Source organism: Myotis davidii, unplaced genomic scaffold (genome assembly GCF_000327345.1).
Source record: "Myotis davidii unplaced genomic scaffold, ASM32734v1 scaffold1144, whole genome shotgun sequence".
Classification (NCBI taxonomy): domain Eukaryota; kingdom Metazoa; phylum Chordata; class Mammalia; order Chiroptera; family Vespertilionidae; genus Myotis; species Myotis davidii.
This window is the reverse complement of record NW_006294766.1, coordinates 433452-446533: the sequence shown is the minus strand read 5'-3', so window position 1 is coordinate 446533 and position 13082 is coordinate 433452. Positions and strand designations below refer to the sequence as shown.

Sequence of the window (13082 nt, the reverse complement as noted above, 5' to 3'; positions counted from 1 at the left end):
AGAGAAATGAAACATGATCCATTTGACATTTGACAAGATATAAACATCATACTAAAATTAACAGTGTGAACATTATGCTAAGTGAAATAAGCCACTCAGAGAAAGCACCATATGATTTCACTCAGATGTGGAATTTAATGAACAAACTGAACTATCAAGCAAAATAGAGAGAGACTCATAGAGAGCAGGCAGACAGCTCTGGGTGTATGTGGAGGGATTGAGCAAAAAGGAAAAAAAAAGAGAGAACTACTGGTCATGGACAACATGTGGTGATTGGGGGTGGGTAGAGGTGGAAGAGGGCATAGAGTCGATAAATGGTGGTGGAAAAAATAACAGTGCTTGATTAAATATGTAATAACTCTTTCAGATAATCATCCAACAATACCATAATTCAGTGAAGGAGAGATGTCAAACAGTTCTCTTTCATCTTCTTTCCTACTCATTCTCCTTTTTTTCTGGCCTTTTCTCTCGCACCCTCTCCGGCTCCTTCCTCCCCCTTTTTCCCATTCACTTCTCTTCACTGTTTCTTCCTCCACTCCCACCCTACCCCCCCTAAAAAACAAAAACAGAAATTCAGAATTAGACTTTCTCAAGTAAATGTGCTCCACCTGCTGGTTCTTTAAAGAATTTCACAATTTGAGAAACTTGAGACACCATGTATGCAGTAGAAATAATTTTATTACCTAAATTTTAGTACCAAAGAAGACCTTGCTAATTTAGAGACTAGGATCATTTCTAAAAATCTGAACGTAATGCCTGATTTATCGAATATATTATATATAGCATGCATTATTTCAATATCTTCTATATATAGAAGCACAGCTACTGTAATGTTTTAACCCTTATAATCACACCCAACTTGTCCCTTTTAATGTCCTTTGTTTCTATTCCATTTATTCAATGAGCTGCTTCTTGGCCTCCTTCCCTCACACCTTTTTCCAAGCTCATTTCTCTGGCCCCAGTTCAGTCTTCGACTCTCCTTTATTATTCTGCATGAACCTCATCAGACGGCTCACCTTCTATTTCTTCAACTAGCACCTTTATACAAATAATTGGTAAATATATGTTTCTAGACCTAACTTCTCTCATAAGCCTCAGACTCACATCTCTAAATACTGGCAGCTAGCAGACATATAAAGCTCGTCAAAACTGCTCTCCTCTTTTTTTGTTAAGGGCCTTTAACCTGTTCCAATTATCTACTGTTGTTTAGCAAGCTGCCCCAGCTAGGTGACATAAAACAGCAGCCATTTTATTGTGTTCACAGATTCTGTGAGCTGGGATTCTGGTTTGGCACAGCAGGGATGGCTCGGTCTCCGCTCCTCATGCTAGAGTGTCAGGGAGAAGACTTGCTGCTTTAGGGAAGATCCCATATCTCCCGCACATTACTGAAAGAGTGAGGGGGAGGAGGCGAAATGAAAAGTGGGTCCTTATTGCTTCCTAGAAATATTCACATTATTCATGTTGTATAGTATATAAGATTAAATACACCTGAACTAAAACTTTCAGCAGAATTTATTAAGTTTGTATTGATGTAGATATTTAAAATTGTAAATAATTATTCTTCTTTGAGGGTATCTACTGAATTATTTTTTTCAGTTGAATTACAATTTGAACTTATAAGAAATTGATAAGTGGGGTTGCAGTTTTGCATATTATTTCTACAGTTAGAAGGATGCCAAGCAGCAGGCTTGGAACATTCTGAAAGCTCCCGGCTGCCTCACCAAATCAGACAATGGGAACAACTTTGACCAGACCTGAACATAAATCGCTATGAAGACTTTTATTTATAAATGCACTATCGGCCCAGTGCATGAAATTTGTGCACTTGGAGAGGGGGGGTGGTTCCTCAGCCCAGATTGCGAGAGGGTGCAGGCCAGGCTGCTGGAACCCACTGGTGTATGATCAGGGCCGGGCGGGACATGGGAGGTTGGTCAGCCAGGGAGGGACATGGGAGGTTGGCCAGCCAGGGAGGGCTCAGGGCATGTCTGGCCCATCTTGCTCAGTCCTGATCAGCTGGATCCCAGCAGCAAGCTAACCTACCAGTCGAACGTCTGCCCCCTGTTGGTCAGTGCACGTCATAGCGAGCAGTTGAGCAGTCTTAGAATATCATTAGCATATTATGCTTTGCTTGACGGAATGACTGGACACTTAGCATATTAGGCTTTTATTACATAGGATTATTCACTTGCTGTTAATAGAGGCATTCAACTGGTACAATCTTATTTGTAAACTTTAAGTTGATACCTCCCCAACCATTTCATAAGCAAATGAGTCCATGACAGAGCCAATGTTGCAACTGTAAATGACTACAAAGTCAAATGACTGTATTTGTGTCAACTCCCTGAAACTCATTAAACTCACTGAAACCATGATGCATTAGATTATGCCAAGTTTTATGTTCAAACATGTGTTGATGAATGGGAATTAATTGGTGAAGGATTCTTTAAAATACTGATGAATGAGTTAACTTTTAGAATCAAAACAAAGAACATTGATTGGAAGATGGAATGCAATTCAATTATCTTGCTCTGCTGGCCTATGCTAATGTGTACCTGGTATTAAACCACCTGCAGAAATAGGTCTATAAGGTTTTATATTGTATGACCTATGCTTTGTTTTCAGATAACAATAATAAATTCAGGATTTATTCAAGACATTTGTAAATGTTTATGCTTCACCAACTTAATTGTGACAATTTAGGTTTATTATGAAATTGAAATTTTATGTGTTTCTTTGGGAAGGAGCAAATTTAATTAATACTTGTGGCAGGGATAATACAATAGTGGTGGCAGTGAACAGAGGAAGGAAACCAAGAAGCATTTCAAAGGTAGACTCAACGGGATCTTATTAGGACAACAAGGGAGGGAAAGGGGCCAGTCGCTTCTGTGGTTTTGGGTGTGAAAGGTTTTGTGATGGTTTCCAAGATGACAGCAAGTTCCTTGACACTCCTGCCACTGAGCTAAGTAAGGCCTAGCCCTAGTCCCTTCCCCTTGAATGTGGCTTAGTGACTCACTTAACTAGTGGAATGTGGAGAGTGACACTACCTAACCTCTGGGGATGGATCAGAAGGCAACCAGGCATACCTCACCTGGTGAAATTTGAGTCTAAGCTCAGCCAGCCTTCGAGTGGTCTAGCCCGGGCACTGATGTGTGACTAAAAAACCTGCAGATGATTCCAGCCTTTTTAAAAAATATATATATATATATTTTATTGATTTTTCACAGAGTGGAAGGGAGAGGGATAGAGAGTTAGAAACATCGATGAGAGAGAAACATCGATCAGCTGTCTCCTGCACACTCCCTACTGGGTGTGTGCCCGCAACCAAGGTACATGCCCTTGGCCGGAATCGAACCCGGGACCCTTGAGTCCGCAGGCCGATGCTCTATCACTGAGCTAAACCGGTTAGGGCTCCAGCCTTGAATGTAACAACAAAAGACACATGGAAGGATAAGCAGCCATAAGAAAACACATTTCTTGACCTTTTAATCGGGTGCTCGTTAGCATGCAGTTTTCTAATTCAAACATTGAGTTCAATGGGTGGGAAGGCGGAGTATACTGATAGAAAGTAGTGACTAGAAATTTGTTCCAAAGCATGTACATCCTCCCCCAAAATTTCCGTCCCTCTGACCACTAACAGACATATGAAAGAGCAGCACTCAGGTGCTCAGGCCGTTTGGGAGTACACCCTGGGCCTCTAGTAGATTCAGAATAGACATCAATACAAACTTGAAAGAGAAATTTACTTTGAGTAACAGCAGATCTTTTTTTCCAGTAGTTATGCAATTATGTTTCCCCCCCCATCTCATCTGTAAGAGAAATACATCAAAGGGTATGAAAAACTGATATGCACAGAAAATTTTTGAAATTTTATCTTAGTCCAATGCCCAGACACCAATAGTCCTCAACACAAGTAAAAATGCTAGCAGATCTATATGATAAAAGGACTTTTCATTGTAAAAGGTAAACTGAGGTTTATTTGAACATGCCTATATTAGGGGTCTTTAAATTTAATCAGCTTTGTTGAAGTATAAATTATATACACAATAAAATTCTATGATTTTCAGTGTGAAGTTCAGTAAGTTTTGATAAGTGTATACAATTTGGTAACCACTGTCACAAATCAATACATGGAACATTTCCTTCACCTCAAAATATTCATTTGTTCCCTTTCACAATCCATTTCCCAGCTCTATCCCTAGCCCCAGCCCCTAGCAACCACTGATCTGCTTTCTGTTGTTAGAGTTTTGACATTTTTAGTGATGGAGAATTAACAACCACAGGTAATCACTGAATTGTAACACATAGAGATTAAGAAAATTTCAATGTAATTATACAGTGAGTGCTCTTTGTGTCTGGCTTCTTTCACTTGGCATTATGCTTTTTAAATATTCATCCATGTTGTTGCATTTATCAAGCCATGCCTTCTCATTACTAAGTAGTATTTTTACATATGGCTATAACACACTTTCTTTATCCACTCACCTGCTGAAGGGCATTTGTGTTATTTCTATTCCTGGCTATTGTGAATAAAGCTGCTATGAGAATTTGAGTGCAAAAGTCATAATTAGGGAGGTTCAAATATTTAGGTGAGGAACTATGGTGTTAGAACTAAGAGATATTTGTCTTCCCTGTGCATATTATCCTGAAAAAAAAAGTGAAAAATACAGACATTTGTAAACCATATTCCATAATAAAATTTAATCAGTAGATCTGTTGTAAGACAATTAAAGAATTCATACATTTCCCAGCCCTAAAGTGTCACACACAGTCACATACATTCAACATGTTCCAAGATAATGCTTAATAGTATGTAGGAAGATAATATTCCTTACAAACTTCAATATATTATGAATTAAAAAAACATTCATATTATTATGTGAACAAAGAAGCCATTTTAAGAATTTTGTGAATTTATCTTAAAAGCAAATATGAGTTACAGAATCTCTCATTTAAAGAGAACAATTTCAACTAGTCCATCTTACAAGAAAAAATATTTATAAAATGCCTACATGCTTCTCACACTCATAACATTTATGCTTACTTTAATTAAAGAAGGAAAATGCTTCTCACTAAACGATAAACATTTCCTATATTCATAACATCCCCAGGATTTTTTTTTTTTTAGTTTAAATTTCCATATAGAACTGTCTGGAATAGAAAATTCTAAATATCAGAATGTATGGTTATAAACTTTCACATTCAAAAGTGCAGATAACAAGTTCTAGTTTTAAAAAATAAAAATTACAACTTAGATGTCCCTTTTTGAAATAACAGAGATGGAGAGTTAACAACCACAGGTAATCACTGAATTGTAACACATGTAAAGATTAAGAAAATTTCAAGTGTTCCCAAATATCTATCATTATATAAAAATGAGCATTTTACAATATTGTGATTTCTACAGCAAGATACAGACATACATATATTATGACTAAAGAAATTTCAGTAGCGACAAAGCAAAACTTTTACCTTCATTTCAAGTTGCTTTCAAAAATTACTGATAAACTCAATCTCATTGAATTAATGAAAATAAATTTATCCCACAACAGATTTTTGTGGCAGAAACTACAATTTTTAAGAAATATAAGAAATAAAAATAACATGAGAAGTTCTCCTGATGCAAACTATAATATTTAGATTCCCTTAACTCAATACAGGAAACCCAATGTCATATTTTGTAAACTAGTCATATAAAATGATTCTAAAAGTATCAATGAGATTTATATCAACCAATGGACTTGTGGTCACCTTCTCACCCATCACTGACAGCATCCAACGGAAACCTCTGGGGCCAGGGAGGCAGGCTCCAGAATGAAGACTGGGGCTCAAGACATAGGTGACTAACTGCCACAGGGTGGCAACGGTGCCGGCCAGTGGAGTGGGGCACACATTCTGTGTCCTCAAACCCCAGGGTGGCTGCTTTGCCTCTGTCAATGCACCCAATCCCTTGGATGGCGAAGAACTTCCAGAATTTCTGCTTCTTTGGAGTTCGCTGAGGGTGAATGCATGTATTCCCATCTGTGTACACCCAAAACGGAAGCAAAAAATGTAATAATAAAAAAATAATAAACAACACACATACCTGTTTACTTAAGATAAATGAAAAATAAAGTTCTAAAACAGTAAAAAATGTCTCAGACCTCTTTGTCTCCACTGTGCCTAATATGCCTTTCACCCACCAGGCTTTTTAAAAATACTTGTTGCTAACGAAATAAAGTTTCTTAATTCCTGAGCACACTTTGGCTAATATCCCAGAAGGAAAATACACTTTTACTATAAATTAGGGTTTTGTAAAGCTCTAACCTGAGATGACCCATGGGCAAACTATTTTTAGCTTCATACTTACACATTTATTTTGTGTTACTTTCTATTTATGGCAACAATATTGGCATGCCTTTTTAAATAGATTCTCTCTCAGAAAAAACATGAGTATAAAATTAACGTAAATAACACATCAGATAATATAAAGGGCCACATAATAAATACTTTAGGCTTTGTGGGGCCACATATGGTCTCTTTCATATTTTTTGCTTTTAATAAATCCTTTTAAAAATGTAAAATCCTTTCTTAGCTCAAGGTCTGTACAAAAACACATCTTTTGGTGGACTTGAATTTATCCTGCAGTCTTCAGTTTACAGACCCCCCAGTATAGATTATAAGAAGCTAAAAGTGACCTGTTGTGTTAATGCTACTCAAGTGAGTAAGGTGGTGATTTCTAATCCGCCCACATCTGCTTGGAATATGCATTATACTTAGGGGCCAGAGCGATCAGGCTGACCACCAGAGGCCTAATGGTCGTGTTTACTTTTCACTCACTTCTCATCTCTCCAGTGGCAGGAATACCTAACAGTGATGTGCGCGATCTTCTAACCAAGGACAGAAGATCCCTAAACAATAGTTAGACAGAGTCAATGCCTTCGTGAAGGCATGACAGCCACAGAGGGTACTGCTCTCACAAGGCTAGATCAGAACAGCAGTTATGAGGCAAGACAGACTGTCAATGGCATCCAGTAGTTAAATTCTTATCCAGACATTTATATTCATGGAGAAAAAAGATTCTAACTCTTGTAAAACAAACAATGATAACTCTGTTTTCTTTCTGATCTTTTCTATTTCAGTGTTGGCACACATCATTCTCATTTTCTTAAAAGCAGTTGTAGATCTCTATTAACCTAATAGCACCAATGCGAATATATCCGTCTGTAAAATTCCCCACACAGACTCAATTCACCTCTAAGAAGCTAGCTCACCACAGCAGCATGGAAAACACAGAGAGAAGGCTGTGCACCTCATACTTTCAAACAAGCTTAATACTTCCTACGGGAGAGTAAGACATTTCCTCACACGTGCAATAATTTATAATAAAATTAAGTTTTAGAAGTTGATATGCTCTTCCTGGAAAACTACCCAGGCAAGGATAATCCGGCTCTTAGACATCATCACCCCCGTCCTCCTGCTCCCTCTATCCTTTTCCTGCTCTCACACATAAAGCTGTATCACTCACCCTTATACCCCTTAAAATATCCAATTTGATTTTCCTTAATGATTTGACTCTGATTTTTTAATAAAAGCAGCAAAGTCAAAACCAGTGACGTCTCTGGGTGAGAGATCTGTGGTGTTAACGTTCATGTTTGGTGGGGGCTGAAGGCTCGGGGGAGGGGGATAATTATTATGACGAGTTATTCTTACCGAGCAGTCAGAGGTAAAGACATCAAGATGCTTTCGATCCTGGATCCCGGAGTGAAGAGGCCAAACTTTGTACCCCGGTCATACAGCAGGTTAAATTCCACGTATCTGACATACGGACATCAAACAACATTAAGGGTCAGCTGAGTAAAATCTTTCTTAGCCCATGATGAATACTTAAAGGGGGGACTTCTTCCTGCCCACCCTCCCAATCAGCTGGAACGGACACAAGTCTACAGTCAGTTGAGTTTTCTCCATCTGGACAGACATAAATAAAAGGGTATTCTATCTAACAAACAACAGGACATAGATTCAGCCCCAACACAGAGCCGTTATATAACAAGGAGGTTGTTTTCTAATAAATAAAAAGAATGAACACAAGGCTGAGAACCTGAAGGCACAACAATCATGAAAAAGAAATGGCGTGACTCCTTCTGGGCCTCCCCCACAGTCTGATATAGTTCAGAGCCAAAGACTTCATTTCACTGCCTATACCTCACAAGTACTAAGACCGGGCAGCAAACCTGTAATTAAAAGTCCAAATGCAGGTAACAGCAATCTATTAACATTTACTCATATATTCTAGATATTCCCTTTTATTGAAGTAGTTAATAGCATTAACAAGCAGTGATATAAATCAGCCTTCCTGCGGATTCATGGCAATCATAATAAAAGGCAGTGGTTGAGTTGCAGTGCTCAATTTTATTTGCTTAGAAAAATACCCTTAGCATCAATGAAAACTTGGTTTAGTACATTAGTTTTCCATTAACAGCCAGAGTCAGATGTAAACTCTGTCTAGCTTAAAAATATAATTGCCTTTAACATCATGGGATCCTTTGTAAAAGGGTCTCTTCTCCCCAATTTAAAAAAATGAGTTCTACTACCCAAAATAATTTAGATTGATCCATAAATCTGAAAATGTCAATAAATAGTACCCCTTTCAGATCATTTCTCAACTTGTCAGAAACTACTCTCTTAGTCTAAACTTCCTCAGATATTCTTTTTTATCCATTTGTTACTCTCTTTAATCACACATAGAAGAAAATTTTTTCTAGAATCTTGGAGTAGTTCAATTTTTAGAATGTGCTTTTGTGTGTGCAAACTTGCCAAAGGTTCTGAGAAAATTAAATTATATCCATGAATCCCTTTCTAGTCCTCACCATTTATTATTGATTCCATTTTGCATACTAATAACTATTTAATATCTTATGCCTGTTTCAAAATATAATTTTAGTGAATCTTCTTAACTTCCTCCTAAGAATTCCAGTCTCTCAGCCCTTTTCCACCCCTGCCTGATATTACCTTTCTGAAACATTATTTAAGGAATGACTGGTTCTCTAATTTGTACTGATGTCTTTTGTCAAAAACCGTGTAAGGAGTTCCCTAAATGAACTTTTTGGAGGATCTCCTACTGTTTCCTTTTTTGAGTGAATGATGTCCCTATCCCTACATTAGCCTCTCTGACTCCCACCAGGCTCAGCTTACATCTGTTCTTTCTGATTCTTTCTATACATTACTCTTCTCTGAGGTGCCTGGGAACTATGAACTTGAACCATTCCTTCAATCTAACTGATGCCTGAATCTTATCCTGTTTCCCTTTCTCAAAATATAACAAAACAGCAGTAAGTTAAAGATGGTTAGTTTCTGTTCTCCTATGAGGGAAAAAAAAAGACTCTAAGACTTGAAGTTCAAGTTCTGATGAGAGAATAGTAACTGAGGACAAGAGACTAAATGAGTTTGCAAGTAAGACTGCACAGTCAAAAGGGAAGCAGTCTCACTGCAGGGGAAACTCATTCTGGGCGGAGGTGGGGAGGAGTGACCCCCTGAAGGAGACAGATAGGGCTGTAAATGCATTGTAAGCAAGTAAAGACGTACTGATAACTGCAGAAGAGCTGGTGTTATCTTTCGCCCCAGAGTTTACTGCCATCTGAAGCCCAGAGATAAGGGTGGTAGAAGGAGGCTCTCCTTGCAGAAGAGTGACCCACCACACCTCAGAAAATTCATCTAACACCCCCCACTTCTAACTCCAAACACATGAGTGTCTGCATATCGAATCTTACGCAAAACTAGACCATGTACTTTCCATAGCGTTTTGCTTTTTCTTTTTAAATTATCCTCTTAGGTATACCTTCCCCACTGAACTGTGAGTTGTTTTTACAGGTCCATGCTATGCTCACCTTTGTAGTCAGCACAGAGACTAGCCATAGGGGCACATAAGTGTCAAGTGAAAAAAGAAAGAAGTAAAGGTGTATTTGAGAGATCATAGGAAAACAAAAACATGTACCAAAACAGATGCATTGTGTAAGCAATTTCTAAGAAGAAAAGCTAATCAACTCTCACTTTCCCATGTTTATCAACGGAGACCAGACAGCACAGGTGATCATAAAGAAGGATAAACACAGACATACATCTTTAGACCTGGAATGTTATTTAAGGTGACCTTTTTTGGGCACTAGTGTTACCTCCTTAAGTGCCCAAAACTTCATATGGTTGATACAGAATGAACACAAGTGAGAAAATCCACTTTACAGCCATGGACCAGCAGTATATATGCAATTAAGATGGCAATGAGAAACTCCTGCGAGCCAGAATAGTGGATTCTTTGGAGCTGATTCACAAGTATACCCCCACCCCGCAGCTGAAGATAATCTCAGGATGATCACCCAAATGCGCTCACCAAGCTCAATGAATGCACAGAGCAGGGTGCTAAGGTGAGTATCCCGGTAAGAAACACAAACCTGCTTTAACCACTTCCTTCATGAATGGGAAAGGCTGCAAGTTTTGAAGTCATGATAATCTGGTTCCACATCTGGCATCTTTATTTACCAGCTGTGTAACCTTGGGCAAGGAACTTGCCTTTCTGAGAATTAGTCTTATCATCTATAAAATGATGATTACACCAAAATCACAAGTTTGTGGAGAAAAATAGATGCAAACTGCCTCATATATGGGTTGGCACACAGTAATGACTCCATAATTAGTAAATATTATCATTAAGTGTAAATAATTTCTAAAATGATTATTTTCATTAAAACAACGTCTAAGAAACCTTAATGACGAATGAAAAAAGGTGTGATTCCAAATTTACAAAGCAGCAAAAACATTAAATGGTACCCATTATGTTGGCATATGGCTGGAGGGTACTGCTTGAAACCTAAGTAAAAGAAATCGGCTGAATTAAATTCATCAAGTACTTACTACATGCCTACTATGAATCCCTTATGTAGACTAATGAAATGCACTTTGCTCTTTCTAAAATACTATATTATACAACGTTGTTTTATTCATATACTATTCATCTGGTTATGAAAAGAAATTAGGGTGAGTACTAATACAACTCTGAAAAAGTATCTGCCCCAGATAGCACACCACCCACGGTTACTAGAGCTGCGCCACCCCTCTCCCCAGCTACACAATGAGCTGGTTTATTCTCCTTTCAGTCACTCACCGTCCCCTCCTGAGCTGCTGCCACAGCTTCTCCTGGGGGGTGAATGCGTCATCACGGTGCTTTTTCACAAGGGGAATATAAGCAGGAACGACAGCCTGAGCACAGCTCTGCACAAACTGAAACACCTCCTCCTTGGATGGAGAGTCAAGGTCATCAAAAAAGATTCCCCCGATGCCCCTGCGCTCCCCACGATGGGCTATGTAAAAGTAGTCGTCACACCTGGAAAACAGAGCAAGGCCCAATCAGGGATCAGAGGGAAACAAAGGCATGAACGTCAATGTGAGTGTTTCCACTTGGAGCACCATCCTTGACTAAGGCCAGCAGTGACCTCACTCTTTGTCCAAAGAAGCAACTTATACTTAGATTCCATTACATACCTACCAAACACCCTGGGTCTCCTCACAACTCTTGTTTGTTTGTTTTTTCTTTTTTCTTTTTTTTATTATTATTAGTTAAGGTATTACAAATGTGTCCTTATCCCCCCCTGTTTTTTCTTTAGAGTTTCTTTCACAAAGTGTCCAATTCCACCTTTCTCCTTGCCACAAATCTCTGGTACATTTCCATCTGTCCCTAATAGTTCTCCAGCCCTGCCTATGCCCTCATATATCGTCATGGCAATAGAGAGACAATTCTCATCTGGGATGAAAATTAATTTCCCACCAGAGGATTAAAAAACCTTGGATTTGCAAACATAGATCACCTTAAAGTTTACATTCGAAATCATTTGGAATCAAAGAATATACTGCAACCTTATGAAAACCACTTAAAACTGGTATCCCAATTCTAGGGGGCAATGAAATAGTTCAACCTTCGCCAGCTAAAAAAAGGTATTTAGTGAGGAACAGAATATACTTTAGGTATCATGACCTACCATTTTTTAAATTTAGGGTAGAGATCTGGGCCGTGCCGGTCACAAGCCTCCTTTAGAGTTCTGTGAAAATGGACGGCATCCTCTTGGTTCAAGTACGTGGGAGTAAGGTCACTTCCCCCACCAAACCACCAATGCTTGTTACCTACCAAATCAAGACATGTTATTGTGACTTGGACTCTGGACTTTGAGATGCATCACGTTACTCACTGAATTAGCAAACTTAATTTATCAGCTAACTTTATTAAGCATGAAACGGGTGACAATCAAAAACACTGAACTGGACCCTGGCTGGGTTGTGTCATCTTGATATGTCAAGATTGTGGGTTCGATCCCCAGTCAGGGCTCATACAGGAATCAATCAATGGATGTATAAATACATGGAACAACAAATCAATGTCTCTCCACCCCCCACCTTCCTCTCTCTCTCTCTCAAAAAATAAATAAAGAAATAAATAAATAAAACCAACTGAAATTAGCTCTAAATGGCCTGTAAGGCCTGGACAGGAAAGAAGTAAGAAACTAAAAAGTGAGAGTAGAACTAGGCAGGGAAATGACACACAGGGCAGGGAATGATCAAACACCACAGGTGGACCAGGCAGTGGATTTTAACTCTGGCTACCTATTAAAATCACATGAGAAGCTTAAAATGCCTCTGTTGGTCACAATTTGAAAAAAATAAAAATAAAAGCAAGTATCGGTCCCAGGCATCTATAGCTTATTTAAAAACAAAACAAAATACACACAAAAAAACAGGAGATTCTTATGCTGCTTATATTAAATACCATCTTCCCTTTCCCCCAGAAAGGGTAAAAATACCTGCTGAGGGAGACAACTCAAATAGTTTGAGAATAACTATATCATGTGCTTAGTTAGGTCTATAGGTTGTCAGTACCAGTTGCCAATTTTTTAAACATAAGCAACTTCAAAATGAAAAGTTAAATACATTGACTTTAAATGCCATCACCTACAGAGACATCAAGGGGAGTAGCGTGGCACTGCATAGGCGCTCTGACAGGTCTAAGAGCTGGCTCAGCTAACGGGATTTCTAGGCTGGAATTACACATGCACAATGAGCTG

At 38.6% G+C, this 13082-nt stretch overlaps 1 protein-coding gene across 1 annotated transcript in view; it reads right to left on the bottom strand.

Annotated features, from left to right (window-relative positions):
- Positions 1-4674: 4674 nt before the first annotated feature.
- CPOX (coproporphyrinogen oxidase) overlaps positions 4675-13082 on the bottom strand; it is a gene marked incomplete at its 5' end in the record, with an annotated part of 11480 nt that continues 3072 nt past the window's right edge. The window contains 4 exons of the mRNA XM_006769290.2: positions 4675-6018; positions 7690-7794; positions 11135-11353; positions 12006-12199. Coding sequence (XP_006769353.1) covers positions 5931-6018; positions 7690-7794; positions 11135-11353; positions 12006-12199 — 606 coding nt within the window. The remainder of the gene's footprint in view (positions 6019-7689; positions 7795-11134; positions 11354-12005; positions 12200-13082) is intronic.